This window comes from Balaenoptera borealis, assembly GCF_965194805.1.
Source record: "Balaenoptera borealis genome assembly, chromosome: 7".
Lineage (NCBI taxonomy): Eukaryota > Metazoa > Chordata > Mammalia > Artiodactyla > Balaenopteridae > Balaenoptera > Balaenoptera borealis.
Window position 1 is genome coordinate 71,216,474 of NC_138864.1, and position 24,480 is coordinate 71,240,953.

Here is a 24,480-nt window from a genome sequence, read left to right on the forward strand (position 1 = left end):
CAACAGAGAGCTAAGTACCATCATTTCTTATACATCCTCTCCTCTCAGTAGTTTAAATTGCTTTTACTGAACACTACATTGTATATTTATGTGATGCCATTAGTCCACACTGAGGTTCACTGTGTGAAAATGCCCTAATACAATCATCAGTGGATCTACTGTGAGGATGTTATCAATATTAATATCACTGCTCCAAATCATGCATTATTTGTACCAATAGTTATACTTCTCTTGAGTAGATGGTTTGTTTTAATCTTATGAACACTGTGAAGAATGTAATGGACCAGGGTTTCCATCTCCTTCTGATGACTAGAAAGTTTACAGCCAAATTAAAGACTTAGCTTCAGAAATAATATAAATATGGTATATACACTTGTAGCATCATATCTGGTTCTTTTTTTTTTTTTTTTTTTTTTTTTTAAATTATTTATTTATTTATTTATTTTAGTTGTGTTGGGTCTTCGTTTCTGTGCAAGGGCTTTCTCTAGTTGTGGCAAGCGGGGGCCACTCTTCATCGCGATGCGCGGGTCTCTCACCATCGCGGCCTCTCTTGTTGCGGAGCACAGGCTCCAGACGCGCAGGCTCAGCAGTTGTGGCTCACGGGCCCACTTGCTCCGTGTCATGTGGGATCTTCCCAGACCAGGGCTCGAGCCCACGTCCCCTGCATTGGCAGGCAGACTCTCAACCACTGCGCCACCAGGGAAGCCCCTCATATCTGGTTCTACTCTGTCCTCATCCTCATTGTTCTCCTTTATCTTGCCAGTTTCAATTCACTCTATCCTGTCATATAAAGGTGTTGCTCCAAGTTATTTCTAGACAGTGCATGAATGAATGAAATATAAGAATTTAAAAACACACAGGTGGTGAAAAAGGCAGATACCCTTAATGGCAGTTGTTTACTTCCCCTTGCTCTTCCTGATAAAGACTTTATTTAAATATGAGTAAATTACAAAAAAAAGATTCAATTCAGAAAAATCAGATTCAGTGCAAACCAACAAGCTAACAACTGAGTCACAATAAGCAAATACCATACGATAGGGCCTACTGACCAAAGAATTGGCTGGCCTGAATATCTAAGCAGGCTCAGAGTTCTACTGATACGTCCACAAATCCCAGGTGTGGGACCACGCTTACTGGGTTCAGGATTCAAATGTGGACTACTATCTTAGAGATCTACTTTTAAGAAATCTGGGGCCTGGGACTTCCCTGGTGGTGCAGTGGTTAAGAATCTGCCTGCCAATGCAGGGGACACGGGTTCGAGCCCTGGTCCGGGAAGATCCCACATGCTGCGGAGCAACTAGGCCCATGTGCCACAACTACCAAGCCTACGCTCTAGAGCCCGCGAGCCACAACTACTGAGTCGTGTGCCACAACTACTGAAGACCTTGCGCCTAGAGCCCGTGCTCCGCAATAAGAGAAGCCACCGCAATGAGAAGCCCGCGCACCACAACGAAGAGTAGCCCCCGCTCACCGCAACTAGAGAAAGCCCGTGTGCAGCAACGAAGACCCAATGCAGCCAAAATAAATAAATAAACAAAAATTAAAAAAAAAACAGAAAAAAAAGAAACCTGGGGTCTTATTGCAACAGCTGAACCATTTTGTGGAAAAAGAGTAAGGGAAAGGAGAAACAGCAATAAGATATTATTTTCATTATCATTATGCTCCCTTCTCTAGGATATTCTTAAATTACCTAAAAAGTAGCTATGAAATATTTTTATTTTTAAAGATATCGGGATTGGGACTTTCCTGGTAGTCCTGTGGTAAAGAATCCACCTTCTAATGCAGGGGACGCGGGTTCAATCCCTGGTCAGGGAACTAAGATCCCACATGCTGTGGGGCAACTAAGCCCGTGCACCACAGCTACTGAGCTTGCGTGTCTCAACTAGAGAGCCTGCATGCCGCAAACTACAGAACCCAAGCACCCTGGAGCCTGCGCACCACAACTAGAGAAAAGAAAACCCGCACACTGCAACTAGAGAGAAGCCCGCGAGCCACAACGAAAGATCCTGCATGCCGTAACTAAGACCCGATGCAGCCAAAAATAAATAAATAAATAAATAATAAACAAATCTTAAAAAAAATAAAATGATATCAGGATTGACTAATTCCAGCCACAATTTATTATGAAAGTCTAGACTTTCCTATAATCCTCTATCTTGCAGTTTAAGTCTTTTTCTTCTTGCACAGTTCTCATTAGAGTTAAGAAATAGTAAGTAACAAAAGGAACTAAGGATAAAATGCTTTATATATAATCTTCCATGTTCATACTTTGGAGAAGATAACTTGCAGTGTTATCTAATCAGTGCCCCACTGGCTGAGTAGATGGGTGTGAAATAAAAGAAGCATTTGGTAGTAATGCCCAAACTTCAAAGGGATCCTTGAATTACACTTACAAACCTAGCAGTGACCCAGTTCCTGTTATGCCTCAAAACTATCAATGGTATTGCTTTGGATTTCCTGACTTCTTATGATTTCAGCCTTTTCCGGGGGCAAAGAGTTCCTATCGGTTGTCTAGGAGAAGCAGCAGACTCCAGAAAACCAGTAGGGTTCAGCTGAGTAGTTAAGAAAATGGGCTGTGGAGCTGGATGAGTCCAGCTCCTGGTTCTGCCTCTTGCTCATTGAGTGACCTTGGACAGATGGTTTAATTTCTCCATCTGCAGTTTCCTGATCTGTAAAATGGGATGACAGCAATACTACTTCTTAGGGTTGTTGTGAGGATTAAGTGAATTGCTGTAACTTAAAACACTGCCTGGCCCGTAGAAACACTACATCAGTTCCCAGGAATAATTTTTTTAAGTGAAGTATGGTTGATTTACAATACTGTGTTAAAGTATTGTTTGTTATCACTATTGCTGACTTTGAAAATATTACCTTTTCCATTAAAAGAGTTTTTAATTTCTGAGAAAAAACAAAACTGTTAATGGGTCACAATGCTTACGGAATTAAGTATAAGCTCTTCTTCTGGCATCCAAAGACTACTTTTACTCCAAGAATACCTTATGACACACTTTTAACATAAGGTCCCACTTTTAACTTAAGGTCTATGAATGAGGAAAAAAATTATTCTAATTTTATTCACTTTTTTCTCTTCTTCAAACTCCCTCTCATCTCTTACAGTGTTTATATCATCTATTTGTTCCATACCAAACCCTTCACCTGCCTCAGGAAGAGCATGGTATTTAAATCAGTTTTTTAGAGAAGTTAATCAAACTACGACTACAACCCTTTTTCCTACCAAGATCTCTCTAACATGCCTGTTTTCTGCTCTGTTTCTAATCCTGACTTGAATATCTAAGTGGCCACAGACATTCCTAGTCACCTCGGGGCCTTTGGATACGAGGTAGAGAACTCTTATACAGACCAGCATTACTCAGACACTAAGAAATTATAAATATGAAACACGGCAGTGGGACAAAACTGTCATTTTTCACATCCTGGAACACATGTAAACTAATATCTGACCAGCATACTGGTGTAAACTAGAAGGGATTTAGAGTTTGTTTCATCTCTTGGTGAAAAAAAATTGTTATATTTGCTTTATGGATTTTAAGAAAAAAGTATCAGAATGTGTTAAATAATATATTTGTATATATAATCTGCCAACATTTTTTTTTTTTTTTTTTGGCGTGCAGCGTGGCTTGTGGGATCTTAGTTTCCCGACCCGGGATTGAACCCGGGGCCCTCAGCAGTGAGAGCGTAGAGTCCTAACCACTGGACCTCCAAGGAATTCCCAATCTGTCAACATTTTAATGAGATACTTGAGTAGGCTTAGTTTATAGAAAGAACCATACATATGATGTCTGGATATAAATTTAACTGTGGCAAATTTCTGCATGGTTTGAAAAACAGTTTTATCACTCTAAAAATGTACAATAATTTAATATCGAGAGTCACATAATTAATCCATCCCCAGTTGGGACTCTCGTTCCTAGAAGAACATGGTTCTTGTGAAGAAGCAGCTGCTTACATGCTCTTCCTTTCCTCCTCTTACCTTTCTGCCTCCTTCACTCTCTCCTTCCTTTTCTTTCACATTTCATTCTAACATAGCTTTTCACTGACCTATAATTGATAATCTTTTTTTTTGCTTCACTGAGCTGCCTCAGACCCAAAAAGATGCTAAACCACTCATCCTATCAATAAAACACTCCAGTGCCTGGAAAACAAATCAGAACTGGACAGTCCACAGGAGGTGGGGAGGTAAAGCACTGCACCTCAAGGGCGCAGACTACCAGAACTGACTTCAACCGCTGTACCCATCCTGTTGCAAAAAGGTGTGTGTTGTGGGGGAGGGTAATCATTAAATACCAAATGGCCTGTGTTTGGTCCACTGCTTTACTTCCTTTTCTAACCTCTAGGACTTCAGTGTTCCCTAGCAACAGAAGCAAAGGATCAATTTAGAAAAGTGCTTTCCAGGGCATTCCTATCTAGCTACTGACCAAGCCATTTTAGTTTATGTGATCAAGCAATTGAAATTCAAGGAGATTTATCACTGACTGTCCTCGGCAGCAAAACTGGAAGAGTACCACTTGATATGTATGCTACTAATGTCTGAGATGACTGATTCTACCTCTATTGCACAAGCATGGATTGGTTTCAGGAAGAATTAGTAGTCTCTGCATCTCACCGTGAACCGACAGTGTTGCTAGGGAAACTGATAATTATGTGGCAAAATGGAGGGTGTAGAATAGAAGAAAAAGGGTTCAGAAGAAATGTAAGGTTTTGATCCAAATCAGCATGTTTATAGTATAGTTTGTTGATCTTCTATAGTCATATAATTTAATAAATACCATTAATTATATGTTTGACGAGATACAGATTTCTGAACTAAAAGAAATGAACAGAAATAAATTAGACTCTGGAAAGCTACTGGTTACTGATCATACTTTGTGTATGGCATAGCAGGAATATATATTTATTATAAACTATGATGAATTTGAAGAATTAAAATATTCAAAAAGGTGAAAAAACCACATTGATTTGATTTCTGACTTTTTAAAGAAAACAATCTTATCGAGTTCCAGATATAAAAATTGTAACTCCATAAAAGCTCTAATAAAATTTCTTTTTTTCACCTCAAACACCCTTTAGGGTGGAGAGGAAAGAAGTGCTGCCATTTTGATATTATACATAGTAAAAAACCAAGCCAGAGAAGTTGAATGACCTTCCTAAAGTCACACACCTCTTCAGTTAGTGGTAATGTTGGTGCTAAATACTCTTCTTTAACTGCCTGGGAGGCATTATTTACAGATTATGTCTTAGTAAGGGAAAACACAGCAAAAGGATATAAACTTAGTGAACAGATGCAAATCTCTAAATACCACTTTAATTTTAAATGAAAATTTCCAATACTTTTCACTTTCAACGGCTAAGAGTTCAGTTCTGAAAGTTAATGATATGATATAAACACTTGTTTATCAGGAAAATCTCACTGGAGACATTTTAATATGTGCGAAGAGCATCAAAGAATTAAACAGCTCATTAGTGATCACAGTTTTACTGCGTGTCAAACCACTGCCTGTGAGTTGTCAGTCCCTTCACGACAATGCTGCCACATGACATTCTTTTATTTTCACTTTTTCTAAGGTCTACTAGGTACCTATTTTAAAAGATGAAATAAAAAGTTTTATGTCCGCCTGTGCATTTATCGTTATAAATTCTTATACATTCTCTAATTTATAAATACACTATACGTATTAAAACATTCATACACATTCTTATACACACAGTCTATGCATGGGCGTGTGTGAGGGAAGCAAATAAGTGATTTATTTATGGTTGGTGTATGAAAGAAGACAGCCATTCACAATACAAAATGCTTCCCGTGTTCTGGTCTGATTTGGTCTCTGACAGGAAAGAATGAGACGTATACACAGGACATCGCGGTAAAAGCAGAAAACTACACAGAACTTAACTCAGTGAATTCCAAGTGCTAGAAGTCAGCCTTCTGATGTTATGAAAAAGATCTTCTTTCTAAGGACTTAAAAATCACTCATTTTAAGCCTTACTCATTAATACTTAAGTAGTGTAACTCACCCTATATGGGACGAGCTATCAATTTAAGGCAGTTTATTAAGCTTATCAAATTTTATGGTGGTTTAAAAATAATACCTGACTTGTCCGAGTTGGAATTTTGTTATTTCTTTACATCAAAGATTTATTTTTGATAAGACGAGAGAAAAATGATAAGTTCCTATTTTGATAAGCCCTTTCTTCTTTCCCACAGCAGGAAGGCTTTTTCAACTTTTAAATCTCTGAGTTAAAAAAATAAGAATGTAAGGCCAAATTTTACAGTCATTAAAAACATTTTTTATGGTGAGGTTAAACAAACCTTGACTTAGGCCATCTTGACAAGATGTCTGCTTGACATCCAAGTTCTCCAAGGTATCTCCTTTAGAGACCTCACTAAGAGATGTTCTTCTCTCAAAGATGTTGTTGTTATTGTTAACTTGAGTCCCATTTTGCTTCAGTAGCCTGAACACCTCAGCTTCCAAATCTCTAATCTAAGAGAGAAAAAAAATATCCATTCATGAAACCCTAAATCAGCACTTCTCTCCAAGCACTAGGCAAAACTACCCTATTATTCTTTTTTTAAAAATTTTATTAAAATATAGTTGATTTACAATGTTGTGTTTAATTTCTGCTGTATAGCAAAGTGACTCAGTTATACATATATATATTCTTTTCAAATTCTTTTCCATTATGGTTTATCACAGGATATTGAACATAGTTCCCTGTGCTATATGGTAAGACCTTGCTGTTCATCCAACCTATATGTAATAGTTTGCTTCTGCTAACCCCAAACCCCCAGTCCTTCCCTCCTCAACCCTCCTGCCTCTTTGGCAACCATAAGTCTGTTCTCTATGTCTGTAAGTCTGTTTTTGTTTCATAGATATGTTCATTTGTGTTGTATTTTAGGTTCCACATGTAAGTGATATCATATGGTATTTGTCTTTCTCTTTCTGACTTACTTCACTTAGTGTGATAATCTCTATTATTTCATTCTTTTTAATGGCTGAGTAATAGTCCATTGTATACATGTACCACATCTTCTTTATCCATTCATCTGTCAATGGACATTTAGGTTGTTTCCATGTCTTGGCTATTGTAAATAGTGCTGCTATGAACATGGGGGTGCATGTATCTTTTCAAATTATAGTTTTGTCTGGCTACCCTATTACTCAGTGGCTTTGAGCATGTAACTCACCCGTACTTGCAGGCCTTGAACTTCCACAAGATGAGCTTTTTCCAAATCTTCTATTTTCTTTCTTTCTGCTTCCTGTCTTTTGATGAAATCAAGTTCTCTTAAGAAGAAAATAATAGATCTCATTGCATCAAACACTCAATAAATGAGGAAACGTAAAAATTCTTATCAGAAGCAATGAACTGCATGGTGAAATAAATAACTAGACAGTTGTTTAAATAAACAAAACTCAATCACAGAGAAAAGGTATCTAGTAACGAAAGTAAATAAAATGTTTTAATGGATTACAAAGTAAAGAAAAATGCTTTGATTCTGCTTCCTAAGATTTCATCTGTAGCTCCTGACTCTAGAGCATCCGTTCATATTTAGATAGAAGTTACTGAACTAATGACCCACATTGGATAATTTAGTGGAGATAATTACATGTCGAGTAGATATAATTCCACATTTATAAAGTCATTTACCTAGTAAACTGATGGAACTGGATGGTAAGAGTTTTAAAAAGATAATTATAATAAGATTGCTTCCTATAAATGACAGTAGAGGGGTTGTTGGGTCAGAAACACTGAGGGGGAGCTGTCACTACATACCTGAGGATAATATGGGGAGAAGGAGAAATACCTCCATTTTGAGAGTCTGGAATGCAATATGCAAATTTGGTAGAATTTATTATAAAATTATTACATGAAATAGAGTTAGGTATATTTTTGGCAAAAAGAGTTAAAATAGTGATGTACTGAATTCATGGTCATAAGAACAATTCCCCCCTTTTCAATACACTTTTTATAGCAATATCTTTTAAACATTAAAAACATTATTTCCATGATAGGAAATAACAGTTATGGTGACTCTTACATATATGCTTAGCTTTTAAGGCTTGACATAGAAGACCAGAAGAGATACTGGTGCTACTTTCTATTATTCTAGCTAGCCAGAAGTAACTGTTGAAAAAAATCCGTAAAAATCTCCCTGGTCGGTCTCCCTGAAATTACACCAAGATTCAACAGGTGGAAGCAAAGCAGCATTAGCTCAGAAATAGAGGTTGAAATTTAAAAGCAGAGTGTGGTGATGGTCTCTTACTGCAGTGAACCAAGGCCCTTGTGATTCTCTCAACAGCTAAAAGAAGGAAACTGGCAGGGCAGGAGGTCTTGCTAGTCAATATTTACACTATCTGTAGTGGGAAAATTCTGAAGTTAACTGATTCTTAGACATAGAAGGAGCCTCATCAAGGCCCCAGTTGCTGCTTTGTACGTACTTTATCCAATAGTCATTCTGCATGACTTCAGCTGGGCTTCTTGCTTCTAAATCACAGATGTTTCAAAAGGATAGAGGTTCAAATGGTTTAACAGTTACTATTAATGATTAACAACAACAACAAAACAGGAGGTTGCCAAAAAGTTATAGAAGAAAAAATATAATCGCATATGAAAAATGATGCAAGAGATTTCTAAAACTTAATGTCTATTTATGCATTAACTATGCTCCTTAGGGGCATGACTCTGAGGTCACCTTTTGTTTTCTACTAGATATTATGAAATTACTGGATATAAACCTTCTTTAGATGCACACAACTATTCTTTAGTCAGTAGAAGCTGCTTACTTTTGTTGAAAATCCTTGATCAGTTTCTTTGCCTTATTGTACTTCTTTTCCAAGGCCTGATACTGGCTTTGAGTCTCTTTGAGGTGCTCGTTCACCGTGTGGCATAACGTTTGAGCCTCAATCCAGTAGCTCTCCAACTTCAACATTCTTTCTTTATTCTCTTCTATATTCTGCTGGAGTTGGGTTTTTTCTAGTTCCCACCTCACTTTCTCATTTTCTGCTGCTTGCAGCTGGAAAAAGCAAATGTCAAAGCAAGCATTATCTGGGTCCTTCTGTAGCAAAAATCCCTCACATTTTTATAGTGTATTTTAAATTCCATTGTTACATATACTCAAATCATCAAACACACTGAGATGAGAAGAGCAAGTATTATTTTCATTATTACATAGATTATAAAATGAAAGCCTTGAAAAGTGAAAATATTTGTCCAAGGTCACACATCTGATAAATGACAAAACGTGGATCTGATTCCAACTCCCATGATCTTGCCATCACACTATGTGGTGTATGAAATTCTCTGAGCAGGAAAAAGTGTTTTAGAGTTTGATTCTATCCAATGAACTTCAACACGTTTTCTTTTAGAGTTTTTCTTTTTTTTTTTTTAACATATAATTATAAATAAAAAGTTAACTAAAAAGGGAGTAGGGAGAGGCAAGCTGGGCAGGAGAGAGGGGCAGAAGCACACAGTATGGCCTAATGGGTAAGAGGGGGACCGTGGAGTCATGCAGTTTAGATTTGAATTCCAGGCTCTGCCATTATTGGCCTTTAAAGCTTGGACAAGTAACTGAAGTCCTCTAAGACTAAATTATGTTATCTTTTTTTTTTTTTTTTATAGCTACTTTTATTTTTATTTATTTATTTATTTTTGGCTATGCTGGGTCTTCGGTTCGTGCGAGGGCTTTCTCTAGTTGCGGCAAGTGGGGGCCACTCTTCATCGCGGTGCGGGGACCGCTCTCTATCGCGGTGCGCGGGCCTTTCACTATCGCGGCCTCTCTTGTTGCGGAGCACAGGCTCCAGACGCGCAGGCTCAGTAGTTGTGGCTCACGGGCCCAGCCGCTCCGCGGCATGTGGGATCTTCCCAGACCAGGGCTCGAACCCGTGTCCCCTGCATTAGCAGGCAGATTCTCAACCACTGCGCCACCAGGGAAGCCCCTAAATTATGTTATCTTTAATCGGAACTGTGATATAACACATCAGCACGCTTGGAACAGCTCCTTGGGCATAATAACCTGATAAAAGTGATTTTTACTTTGTTTCTATCCCTTTTGATGATATTATCACATCCTTTATTTCAACTGACATGAACATAGTTTGTAGCTCATTATTTTGCTGACATTGTTCTCAGTTTCTAGAGCCTAATAAATCCCGATTTGAATAAAAGTATAAAAGACAGTGTGAGTAAAAATATAAATGATTGCTGAATTAATTTAAATCTCTCTGATGGGACAGAAAGGCAGGTTCTTGTGGTTTCTGCTTTCAGGGAAGCTTAGGAACAGATAACACACTGGTCCAAATCACGAATTTCTGCAGAAATTCAAGACTGATCTCTCAGGTAAGGTTAGCTGGTTAGGTAACCAGCTAACCTTTAAACGAGTGCTTCATCTACTTCACATGCCTCTGTTAAAGTTCAGAAGTATGCAGTCATTACAAACTAACAATTTTCAAAATCTAAAACATTCCAAAATCATTCGGAAAGTGGAAATATATGTTTTTATGTATATTTTAAACTAAACACATTGGCAAAACAGGTTACAAAGTAAAAAGTCAAAAACATTTCAAAATTAGGAATTCTATTATCAACTTGGATATAAAGAGTCACAGTAAAACAAGCTAATCTATGGCTATCATATGCCAATATAATATTGAGAAAAATATAAAATACTAATTTATAGAATTTCCTAGATTAAATATCTAACACATAAGCTTTGTTAAAGCACTTGCAATCCCAGGTGAATCTTTTTCCCTGATTGTACCTAACAACTAAAAAAAAATCTTCTATTCTTCCATTCTATGACAAGAAACATGGCAATTTAAAACGGGACTGGGTATTTGCTGCATCTTTTATTAAGCAATGTTTCGTGTTCGAGTTGTTTATTTACCAACCGCTACTAATTTAAAACTTATTATTCACAGAGCTTGGTTGAAACCATGAATGATATATAGACATGTTTTGACTAAAGAGCTGCAGAGTTATTAGCTAAAAATACCATTTAACCAAAATAGCCTTGCTAATTCATCTCCATTTAAAACACATGGAAAAACCAAAACAAGTGTATCTAATGTTTACAGGGAAACGGATTGTTAGTAGGGTGAGAGCAATTATGTCTTAATTTTTAAAAGACCATAAAAAGTAAAGATTATTGTGTTTTTAAAGTAACTCAAAAGATATTTTTAAATCTTGGAAATTATGTACATGATAAAACTAAACACTGTTCAAGAAACTTACAAGTACCTTATAATTTACCAATTAAAAATGCCCCTTTAAATTATGTATTATTTCATATATAAACTAAAAATACATACTCCTTTTATCAAGACCTGTATTTCCCCACAAATTTAAATAACATGAACTAAACTTGTCTAAAGATTTCTGGTAGCACCTGGCACCTAAAATAAATTATTCACATATTAATTAAATTTCATAATATTTAATTACTAGAAATTGGAAGTTTTCTCTATGAAAGATAAGTAATAATGTGCTATGTTAAAATACATTATTTTTGATGAATAAGTTAAAATAAATAATTAAACATTTAAGATAAGATAAAGAGATATAGTATAACGGCTTGTGCTTAAGGAATTAGTGGTCAAAATGTAATTTGGCTGCTTGAACTATTATAAACATTTACTTTTTTTTTAATTTAATTAATTTATTTTTTTAAACAGCAGGTTCTTACTAGTTATCCATTTTATACATATTAGTGTATATATGTCAATCCCAATCTCCCAACTCATCACACCACCACATAAACATTTACTTTCTGAGGAAAGCTCAGAGGAAACGGGCCACATATGTGCAAATATGTAAATATGTAATTTAAAAATACTGTGCTATTTTCACTGAGGGGTATGGTGGTGCTGACCCCCTAAGAGTATGCACTGCCAAGTTTTTCCGCTAATAGTAGAAATGAATCTCTCACATTTGTATTCTTTCAAATGCACAGAAACAAATTCCTTTAGTCCTCGGGTTGAATTTATTCATAGCATCTGAAGTTTAAAAAGTACAATTCAAACATCATGTATTGGTGCTTACCTTGGTCTTCAATTTTTGAATCTCTGCTTCTGTAACTGCATGTTTGATTTGCAACTGAAAATGGAAAAGAAAGAAAAAATCTGAACTAAGTGTATCTATATTTTTAAACCTTCAGCAGCTAGCAGAATACCTTACTATATAGCTGAAGGCCTAGAAAAGTGCTGCAATGCAGCAGGTTGTAAATTAAAATGTCTAGTGTGTAAAATGACTCTCTAGGTGCGAACTAATTAAACATGGGGTTTATGGCCCACACTCCCTAACATCAGATTAGGTTACGAATTTAATTGCTCAGGGACCAAAGAGAAGGAAACACATTTTCTTGCCCTCTTTGCAGCTCTTCCTTTATGATCTGAGTGTCAAGGAATTGTTTCCTTGCAGTCTTGTGGATTGAACAAGCCTCGGCAGGCAAGTCGGCCAGTGGCCGCGGGAAGCTTCAATTCCAAATCTGGAAGAAAGATGGTGCTCTGGTTCCGTGAGTCGCACGCATTTTAGGCTTAGCAGCTCTTTTACAGCTCAGGCTGCTGCAAAGCTGGAGAAGAGGATGATGCAGTTCCGCGGCGAAATCTGTAATTTTTTTTTTTTTAATTGCAGGAAAAGTACAGATCTAGATTTCTGTCCTTTAAAAGATCTACTCCTATTGAGGACCTAGACCCCCCCCCCCGAAAAAGCTTCAGCTACAGTTTATTCTCCTGAGAGCCACCATTTAGATTTGTTTTGCTTCTCCCCTCCCCTCCCCCCCCACTTTTTCTTCATAGGGAAGAAAAACGAAGGAAACGGTCATTCCTTAAGGGATAAATAAATACACCAAAATTTACAGAAAACTATTTATGGGTTGAAAATCACTTTTCTAAAATCCTTGGGGCGTTTTTGGAATTCTGAGTTCTTTCAATTTCAGAAATGTAGTAAAATGCATTTTTCCATAAATTGCTTATTGCCCACAGCAGGGGCTGTGGAGGCACTCTGTAATCAAACACATGAATATGTTTGCCACAAAACACGTGAATATTCTCACTAAGGGAGGTACCTAAAGACTGTAAGACTGTAGCATCCTGTCAGTTTTGGTAAGATTTACCACCCAAGTGAGTGTGCCACAAAATTATTTTAAAAAACTGTCTCAGAGCATTTTGAGTTTAGGATTGTACAGAGGGACTGTACACTTCCCATATTACTGTAATCAAATAAGTCTAAGGTTTTCTTATCAGAAAGACGGCTAATGAAAAGACAGAAATGTGAACCTTTGGAGATCACACCACCTCATAAACCTCAGCTCTCTCTCTGGCTTGTAATCTGTACTTCCTTGGTTTTCACCTGGCCAGCAGGGGCGTATGGGAAGGATGACGAGGGAAAGAAGTTAGAATCAAGGACAGGGTTCATTCAACACCCTTAGATGCTGATGAATAAAAGCCCAGAAACTGAGAGGCCCCACGCTGCCTGCAAAGTGCCCCCTCCGTGATGCTTTCAGGTTTCCTGTTAGGCTTAAAGCTCTGCGGGCTGTGCAGCTACAGCTCTGGTCCCGCTCCTGCTCCTGAGGGGCGATCTTGAAACTTTCAAATTTGATTCTACCCCACTCACTGATGTTACTCTCCTGCTTTCAGACCTGGTCACTCTTGCCTCTTCGGCTCTTGCTCCTTTCACCCTCACTGTTCCCAGGGGCTTCTGTGCTCTAACAGTCTCTATAGAGAGGAAGTACTCTTTGTTAGCAGTGTCTAGCATAGAATAAGTCCCCTATAAAGTTAGCCAAGACTAAGAAAGAATGATTTGAAGAACTCGAATATGATTACCCTAACTCTACTTCTCAGTTAAAGGTGCTAAATGCTGTAAAACGTTGCACCTGAAACAAAAGCCCTCTGGTTCTAAGCTGAAGAGTAGTAAGAAATCAAAAAGGCAGACTTTTTGATGAACACTGCAGCTATGAGGAAGTGCCATATCTTATTTTCTCAGTGGTTAACTCCCTGTAGGATAATATATTGCAATACAACTTGTTGGGACTTTGGATTTTCTTTGTTCAAATCGCCATGTTCTCTAGCAAGCTACTTCTCTGGGCCCTGGTTTCCCATACCAAAAATGAGAGGGCTAGGTGGGAAGAACCCCAAGGCCCCTGCAAGTACTCCAGGTGTGACATTTACGAAATGAAGGGCCTGGAGATGGTTGTCAAGGTTGCAGAGTCTAGGAATTCTCGTCCCAAGCCAGCATTTTCACTCCTATGAATGCATTCACTAGACTAATCCACTGATGTGTGGGACAAACCGAGGTGAAACTGCGAAGCAGCCAAGTTGATTTTCAGTTATCCTACCCCTCCCATCTCAGCGAAACAGATAACAGAAGAGAGCTGAACTCATAAGCGGTGAGGTGAGAACACTGATAAAAGCTTTAAGTGTTACTCAGTATAGCCCAATCCTTTAGTTACAGGAAAGCAGAATGAGGTCTGTAAATTCAGACATTATTCAGAAGATGGACAAAAGTTTTAGTGTGAGGTTTCCCCCAGTACTCATAAGGCTGAAAATTATAGATATGTGATTATTTTAATCCTGCATGCACATTAAGAGAATTTCTACAAATCCATCACCATTAACAGGAAAAGCATTAAAAATAAACTAATCTAACGCTTTCATTTTATATAGGAAGAAACTGTGTTTCAGTAGTTTAAGTTGCAGAGCTAGTAAGTGTCAAAGCCAGGTTTTACAAATTCCAGTCCACAGTCCTCTCCTCTAATACTAAGTTTCTTACATTCGTAGGACCCTTTCCCTCTTTCATCGTCTCCTTCCTCACTGCAAATGAATCTGTAAGGGAGGCAGGACAGGCACTGTTACCCTCGCTGTTCAGACAGGGAAAGAGGCTCAGAGAAGTTACACGGCTTCTTCAAGTTCCCAGCAGGAGCAGGTGGTGGAGTGGGAATTATCCCAGGTCTGACTCCACCCACCTCTGTTCCTCCCTGCCTTATGCCCCTCATCTGAACCAGCTTTGGAATATAGTTTTCATTTGATCATGACAGAAACCCTGAGGCATATGTGATCACTGTGACCTCCCAGATGAGAAAGTAGGACTCCACCTGGAAACCATGGATCACTTCTGGTAGGCTGAGTATTCTGACACTACATACAACATGTGCTCAGTCAGCTGCCGTTATTAGTCATGGAACTTAGAAAGAAATCTCTCCCTCATTATTCAACCAGCATTTACTGAATGAGACTACATGCCAGGTGCTGTGCTAGTCGTTGAGGATACACGAAAGTGTCATAGAACCTACCTTCGAAACACTTACTACAGGGAAATTAATATATACCACCTCCTGAGAGAAGTTCCCAGATGCCTCAGAAAAAACTTGGAGAGAAACTTCAGGTGACCTGCGGCTTTGGCCTACGTGTCATATCTCCAACTATGGGCCCTGCCTCCCAGGCAAATGGGCATGATGGGCCTGGGATACCTCCATTTCATGAACAAGAGGAAATTGCTGTTGAAGGAGGTGAAGTGACTTGACAAAAGAAGCACAGTGCGTACAAAGTTGAGTTTTCTTATTCTAGAGCAGTTCTCCTTTCACGTTTAATAGCCTTTCCGAAGTACAGATGTAAGGGTTCGCAGACAACCCCCGAGACTGGTCACGCTGGCTGCAGGGAGCAGGGTCTACAGGACCGGTTAATAGAAACAGAACCTGAAATACCTGTTGGACCTTTTGGGCTTCAGAGAATCTAGGTTTGGTGAAAAGACTTCGGAAGGGAGGATACAAATAAAAAGAAAAGGTGAAGGACTGCAGGTCAGTGTCTCTCTCAACTTATAAGACCAATCTCTTTCATCTCTTCTGTCATCTTGAACATGAATGGCATCAATATACACCCCAGGATTACAGCACAAATAAACACACACACTCCTATGGAGAACAGTAGCTCTCATATAACATTCTGCAGGTGTACCCGCTGTATTTATTTTCTGTTTATTTCTTTCAAAAATATGAATACAGAACATGTACTCACATCACTGAATCAATATAATCCAAATATAACTGCACTAGAAATAGAAACATCCTTACGCATAAACATTGTAAAACTGAACTTCTGCACTCTTTACTTACCCTGTGCAAGCATGAAAAACATTTTTCTTTAAAAAGGAAAAATGTTATCTTTGCAGGAAAGATTTTAAGAGCGCTCTAGTACTAGAGATTTTACAGATAAGAGCGAGATTCTCTGTTTTTACTTTACAAGGGCAAAATAATAACTGATATTTGCATACAACTTTATGAAGTGGTTTCAGCATTGGAATCAGAATTTTTACAATGATCTCTGTGATAATTTGATTGCAGTCTGTCTTACCCATGACGGTGTAAGTTCCACAAAAGAAGAAATAAGTGCTGTTTTTGCCTATACTTTGGTGCTGTTAAAATGAAGCTATGCCATATTGCTTTATAATTTCTGCTCAAAGGTTTCTATATGGTACCTATCTTTATATTAACAAAAGTGTTTTTCTCAGGAAACAGATTATGCAAAACTAGCTGAAATCAGCTGATTGAATGATAGATACCATAACCTAATGTGAATGGCAACACTAACTGCAGTATATGCAGCACAGGGTCACTCTCTAAGGAGGTGCTCATAAACTGGTTATTGATGGTGAAGGTGCTGGATGTAGGTGACAGCCTGTAATTACAACTACTCTTTAAATCAGTATCTCTTTCTTGTTAAGTACGTAACATTTTTTACCTTCTCTACGTATTAATGGAAAGTTCCATAAAGATTACTATCTAATGCATTAATAACTTCTTCTAGATTACTTTTCATAGATTCTCTATGACTTAAGTAAGCAAAATAACACAATTTTTACGCTCCATATTTTTTCCTCAAGACAAATGCAGAACTGTTTTTACTGGGAGCTAATATCTATGGCTCCCGAGAAGGAATGGTGGAGGGGAAGCACTGCACAGTCCACTGAAACGGCACCTGGCCAGCAGTTTCCGATTCAGCCTCTTCCTACTTCCCACTAAATTTCCAGTGAAATCACATTACAAAAGAAAAACTCACAACCAAATTGACACTGAAACTAGAAACAACTGTTACTAGAATATGAAGGAGTCATGAAGTTGAATTAAGAAAAATCTATCCAAGCTTCACTCCAAAGACAGGGAGATGCTTTGTGTCTCTCTCACTGATTGCTTGAGATACCAAGTCTATCCAGTGAGGAAGATGGGCAACCTCTACAGTCCTTCCCAGGAGCTGTCCTCCAACCAGGTTCTCTAACTCTCCACCTTCCATATTCATTCAGAATGCAACTGCTAGATGAGGAAAAGAATGCGGGAAGGGTGGCTGATAGTGGCACATTGCCTACTTTCACCTGCAGACCCCAAAGTGCAGCAATACAGACACGGGCAGTCACAGTAAGTGCTTTGATAGCAAGGAATAACTTTTTTTCCCCTTTAACTTCAAGAACTGAGTGGCGAGATTTGGATATCCCATCTTAGTACAGAGAACTGCTTTAGATGATAGGTTGCCAGAAAATAGCAACCAGGCTGGAAACTAGGTACATAGATATGTCCTCCTGATGTAGGTCTAGAAATGGGATTTGTAATTTTTAAAAGTGGATAATTGCTGCTTGAACACAAAAAAAGGTTTTTGCCTAATTTCAAGATAAATAAATGAGAAAAAGGCAAAACTGAGCCTATTACTTCAGATCAAGGAAAAGAGAGTATCAACTTGAAAATTCAAATAAGTAAACCTGTGAAAATTATGTATCCCATAAATAAAAAGACATTTTAAAGTAACTCTATGGAACACCAGGACGAAGAGAAAGTGAAGAAGCATGAGGAATGAGTGGAGAGTAAGGAAACTAAAAATGTAATTAAGAGAATTAAGTCATTTTAGAGGTGCTAAAGAGCATACCTGAACTTGAAGTTAAAAGCATATTTAATGCTACAGAAAACCGAATCATTGACATGAGGGGACACATTTGAGAACAATCTCAGAAATAGAAAAAAACAGAAAAGAAACATAAAAAAGATAATACTGAAGACAGGGTTTCTAGAAAAGAAACAGAAACTGAAAAAAATTTTTAAATGAAGAAAATATTCATAGACTAAAATGAAAACATAAACACAAACATAAAACAAGGAAAGCAGATTGGAAGAAAAAATGAATGAAAGGAGGCCTACTTCAAGAAACTGTAAAGAAGATGTGGCACGTATATACAGTGGAATATTACTCAGCCATAAAAAGAAACGAAATTGAGTTATTTGTAGTGAGGTGGATGGTCCTAGAGTCTGTCATACAGAGTGAAGTAAGTCAGAAAGAGAAAAACAAATACCATATGCTAACACATATATATGGAATCTAAAAGAAAAAAAAAAGGTTCTGAAGAACCTAGGGGCAGGACAGGAATACAGATGCAGATGTAGAGAACAGACTGAGGACACGGGGAGCAGGAAGGGTAAGCTGGGACAAAGTGAGAGAGTGGCATGGACATACATACACTACCAAATGTAAAATAGAGAGCTAGTGGGAAGCAGCCGCATAGCACAGGGAGATCAGCTCGGTGCTCTGTGACCACCTAGAGGGGTGGGATAGGGAGGGTGGGAGGGAGACACAAGAGGGAGGGGATATGGGGATATACGTATACATATAGCTGACTCACTTTGTTATACAGCAGAAACTAACAGAACATTGTAAAGCAATTATACTCTAATAAAGTTGTTTAAAAAAAAAAGAAATTGTGATAAAAAATTTAAAGTACAAGGTTAAAGTAATACAAGCATCCAAATATCTGTTGTCATTAGACTTTTCCTTTACAGTATGCAATGCTAGTTCAAAACAATGAAGCTTGCCCTACAACATTTTCAGGGGAAAAGGTTGTGAATCAAAGTATTAAACCCAGTTAATTATCATTCCTGTGTCACAATAATTAGAATTAGAGGAGAGGAGAGGTAGATAAGCATATGCTATGGCTATCATTTTGTTAAATGGTAAAGACATAGCTGCTGATCTGCTTTCTATATTGCTGGGAGAAAATATCCTAAGACTGAGTCAAAGTTACTCAAGGGTAATCTCTAGAAGAATAGAATAAAAATGTATAACTTTTAAGCAGCAGATGAAAATTTGATGTGTCTAATGGAAAGTAGGTAAAAAGATCAAAACAAAACAAGAAGCATGGAAACTGTAATATATGAAATAAGGTGGTAGATGTAAGTTCTAATATTAAAATGATTAAAGTAAATATAAATGGGGTAAACTCACCAATTAACTGACAAAGACTCCTAGAGTAGTATAAAAGTAAGATTTAGGAATAGGTTGACTGAAGGAAACACAATTGTGCAAAAGGATACAGAATGGCTGAAAACAAAGAGATGGAAGAAATAGATACTGTGAAGCAGATATGAAGCAAAAGAAAGCCAGTGTTGAATTTTTACTATCAGACAAAATAGAATTTGGAGTAAAATGCATCATTAGAAACAAGGGAGATGTTACAATAAATCGAAAAGCTGTAGTAATCCTGAACATATAGGCAGCTAACAACAAAGATTTAAAATGTATAAAACTACAATTGCTAGAATTATAGGAAGAAAGAAACAACTGTAGCTGGTAATTTTAACATATGCTTTTCAGAATTAGTACATCAAGCCAACAAAATCTAAGCCACACTGCAGAGAAGATGTGTGTGTTTGTATTATTAATCTTATCCATATAAATTTAACTTATATAAATTTCATACCCAAGCACAGAATATGTGTGCTTTTTGCATACATGAAGAATATTTAAATACAACTATTTATGAATTAAGTTACAAAAGATGTCTTGAAAATTCTAAATAGCTACCATATGGAATATGTTTTCTGAATAGTGTGATAAAATTAGAACCCAATAACAAAAGGATAGCAAAATAAAGTTGATATGTGTGGAGAGTAAAATATGCCACTACATACTTCTTGTGTTAAAGAGGAAATTGCAAAAGAAATTACATCTAAATGGCAGTGGCATTCTAAATGTAAAAAAAAATTGTGACATGTAGCTAAAGCAATATTCAGAAAAAATTATAGCTTTAAATACACTTATCAGACTGTAAGGGTTATCAAAAGTAAATGTACCAAGTGCAACTGATTAATGCCAAAAAATAAAAAAGGAGGAAAAATAAAGATATTGGTAGGAAATAATAAGTATTTTTTAATTTAAAAAGAAATGTAAAGCTAACATGACAGATAAATTCTAGAAAAAAACACTGAGAAAAAATTGAAAGTACTCAAATAAAGAAAAGAATAAAAAAAGTAACTAGTTATAGATACTAAAGATTTCAGTATTTTAAAGCTATATTATAAAAATATAAGTTAATAAATATGAATGCCTAGAGGAAATATATGAATTTCTTGAGAAATACAAAATACCAAAATTGGCCCAAGAAAAACTTGAAAACTTGAAAAGACTAATAGCTATTATAAAAAAGTATTTCAAATCTTCCTCCACAAAGGCACAGATGGTTTTACAGCTGAGTAATAACAAACTTTCAGGGAACAGAAATTGCGATCTTATGCAAGTCATTAAGTGTCTCCTATAAAAGTCATTTCTGAAAATAGAAAAACAGAGAAGACTTCTTAACTTATATTGGAGCTAATATAACCTTTGTGGCAGCTTTTGATTAATCCACTCTAGTTAAGATTTTCTTAGGTGACGTTTATATAATAGAGGGGACTATAAAATTTGAGAGAGGGTCAGAAAAAAAGGCTTGAATTAAACAGATACATTCCATAAACTTGGATTAAAAGAGTCAATGTGATAAAAATGCCAGTTTTCTGCAAGTTGATTTACTATCTTAATGTAATTACAGTAAGAAAATGCAAGGAAGTTTTTTCAAGGGAGTTAAAGTGATTCAAGTGTTTTCTTGAATAAGTTGAAAAGTAACGGAATTTCTGAAGAAAAGAGTTAGATGGATCTGATCTATTCCATCAATGTTTTATATATATTCTAACAGTACGGCACCAAAAATTAATGAGAAAGTGGAACACAATATGAAGACCAAAAGCAGTCCAGAGTGTAAAGGCACAAATACTGTAGATAATAACGCTGGGCCTCCAACCAGAAGGAAATGGGTAAATGAGCGTTTAATAAAAGTGCTAGCCCCCTTGTCAGCTATTTGGGAAAATTAAATTAGGGAGCTGTCTTGTTTATACAACAAATTCTAGTATATGCTTGATACCATTCATTCACCAAATATTTAACTACTAACTGTATGCCAAGAACCGTGCAAAGACTGTGGGTACAGTATTCAGCAAAAACAGAGGAGCTTAGAGTTAGTAGCAAGATACATAATGGGCAAAAAGTAGGAATGACTGAGAGAATGTTAGTCTAATTTGCTTTGCCCAAACAGTGTAACATACACTTTTGCTTGAAATAATGTAATTAAGAGAACTCTCTGTAATATGAGACTTTCTACAGACTCCAACACAAAATGACTCTCCACCTCCACCCCAGGTTTTGTGTATAATCTTGTGAAAAATATCTAACACTGTACAGTATTTGGGCGTGTATGTTAATCACATAAAGAAATTTCAAACTGTGGTAGTGGCAGTGTACAAGATACAAATCCTGTGACAGAGGGCCGCACAGTTGATACTGAGTAGCAATCTCCTGAAGAAATAAATATATTCATATGTTAAATATAAAACAAAAGAGAATAAAAGGATTAGAAGTGAAATGATGTAGTATTTGTCTGTTCTAGAAGTGGTGACAAACCTCCAATTCTTAAAAGCCAAAATTAAAACTACAGATTTGGTTACTCTGGCTAAAACTAAATCAGCCATGCTATATGGAATGGGTCCAGATCATGGAGCAGCCTACACCAGCGTCAGCAGCCATTTTCTGTAAAAGTCCAAACAGCAAAGAATTTAGGATTTGGAGGCCATATGGTCTCTGTACAACTACTCAGCTTTACTGTTGTAGAATAAAAGCAACCACAAACAATAAATAAATGCATATCCATGGCTGTGTTTGAATAAAGCTTTATTTACAAAAAAGGCAGCAGGCCCAATTTGGCCAATAGGCCATAGTTTGCCAACCCCTGGTCCAGATCACGCAGCTGTCTGCACTATGGAGTCAACGTCAAACAATATTTATGGAGCCCTGAGTCCTTGGCTCAATTCAGAAAATGGAGGCTATAACCTTCCATATACTATTTCTGCTTTTTAGGCTCTTTAGCTTCCATTAAAAAAATGTGTACCCTATTTCCAGCTCAATTATCTAACAAAGAGTAGGGGTCATACTTACCTGGCAACACGGAAGAGCTATATAATAGGCTTTTGCCAGGGTACACAACCTTGTCCTCACTGCCTCAAAGTTGGATTGAGAGTTACAACATTCAAGGAAGATTTTTTTTTTTTTTTAGATTCCACATATAAGTGAAACCACATGGTATTATTCTTTTCTTTCTTTTTTTGATTGGAACAAGAATTTATTTGAACAGATTTATCAGAGGCTCACCAAAATCACAGCAGCATTGACCACAACTGCAACCACAAACACAAAACAAACAAACAAAAATATAATACTTCAGAAGACCCTTGGAATTCCATGGGCAGCTATCAAGGACATTTGTGAATGATCACAGCTTTTTATTCCTCTATTTCTTTCATTAGATATATGTCAGAAGATGGGAAGGTGAGTGGACAATAACAAAGAGACAGACTAAATTGAGAGTGTTATATTAATTAGCGCAAAATATGTGAGGATTCCCCAAAGTGTAGCAAGAATGAGATGAGGAAAACAATACAAGCTACAATCAGTAAAATCAGGAATATAAGTAAGGCAGGGGCATCTACTGAATATGACTGAGTCCTCTTAGATTTCATAGAAGGTCCTAGGGTCTTTTTTTTTTTTTATACAGCAGGTTCTTATTAGTTACCTATTTTATACATATTAGTGTATATATGTCAATCCCAATCTCCCAGTTCATCCCACCACCACCCCCCCTTTTCCCCCTTGGTGTCCATACATTTGTTCTCTACATCTGTGTCTCTATTTCTGCCTTGAAAACTGATTCATCTGTACCATTTTTCTAGATTCCACATATATGCATTAATATACGATATTTGTTTTTCTTTTTCTGACTTACTTCACTCTGTACGACAGTCTCTAGGTCCATCCACGTCTCTACAAATGACCCAATTCCATTCCTTTTTATGGCTGAGTAATATTCCATTGTACATATGTACCACATCTTCTTTATCCATTTGTCTGTCGATGGGCATTTAGGTTGCTTCCATGACCTGGCTATTGTAAATAGTGCTGCGATGAACACTGGGGTGCATGTGTCTTTTTAAATTACGGTTTTCTCTGGGTATATGCCCAGTAGTGGGATTGCTGGGTCATATGGTAATTCTATTTTTAGTTTTTTAAGGAACCTCCATACTGTTCTTCATAGTGGCTGTTATCAATATACATTCCCACCAACAGTGCAAGAGGGTTCCCTTTTCTCCACACCCTCTCCAGCATTTGTTGTTTGTAGATTTTCTGATGATGTCCATTCTAACTGGCGTGAGGTGATACCTCATTGTAGTTTTGATTTGCATTTCTCTAATAGTTAGTGATGTTGAGCAGCTTTTCATGTGCTTCTTGGCCATCTGTATGTCTTCCTTGGAGAAATGTCTATTTAGGTCTTCTGCCCATTTTTTGATTGGGTTGTTTGTTTTCTTGTTATTGAGCTGTATAAGCTGTTAATATATTTTGGAGATTAATCCTTTGCCCGTTGATTCATTTGCAAATATTTTCTCCCATTCTGAGGGTTGTCTTTTCTTCTTGTTTATAGTTTCCTTTGCTGTGCAAAAGCTTTTAAGTTTCATTAGGTCCCATTTGTTTATTTTTGTTTTTATTTCCACTACTCTAGGAGGTGGGTCAAAAAGGATCTTGCTGTGATTTATGTCAAAGAGTGTTCTTCCTATGTTTTCATCTAAGAGTTTTATAGTGTTTGGTCTTACATTTAGGTCTTCAATCCATTTTGAGTTTATTTTTGTGTATGGTATTAGGGAGTGTTCTAATTTCATTCTTTTACATGTAGCTGTCCAGTTTTCCCAGCAACACTTATTGAAGAGACTGTCTTTTCTCAAGGAAGATTTCTTAAAGAACAAACAGTTCATCTACTCTTCAGATAATATGTATTATTGGGCCAAATCAGAGCCAAAGAGAAACAGATCATACCACTTCCTCCCACTCAGTCACTTCCTGCAGAAGAACTTTCTTTTTCTGCATTTTTCTTTGGTTTGAAGATATCAGTTAATCTAGAAAGACTTTATAAGAAATGGTCCTAAGATAGGCATTGCTACTTCTACTATAAGAGAATTCTAATCATTATATAATAGTGTACTTCATTGTCACTGAGACGTTGGTATCTGATTTAGAACTAGGAATAGTCATAAATCATCTGAAAAACCTATGTATTTTGCCTCAAGGACTCTGTGAACTATATAAA

General features: G+C 37.0%; 1 protein-coding gene across 13 annotated transcripts in view; it reads right to left on the reverse strand.

Annotated features, from left to right (window-relative positions):
- The window catches only part of PPP1R9A (protein phosphatase 1 regulatory subunit 9A), a 296,255-nt gene that overhangs the window by 53,775 nt on the left and 218,000 nt on the right, over positions 1-24,480 (reverse strand). For all 13 annotated transcript variants that reach the window (XM_082398179.1, XM_082398187.1, XM_082398180.1 and 10 more), the window contains 4 exons: positions 12,055-12,108; positions 8,802-9,031; positions 7,205-7,301; positions 6,329-6,500 (listed from right to left, as the gene is read on the reverse strand). In XM_082398179.1, the coding sequence (XP_082254305.1) occupies positions 6,329-6,500; positions 7,205-7,301; positions 8,802-9,031; positions 12,055-12,108 (553 nt within the window). The remainder of the gene's footprint in view (positions 1-6,328; positions 6,501-7,204; positions 7,302-8,801; positions 9,032-12,054; positions 12,109-24,480) is intronic.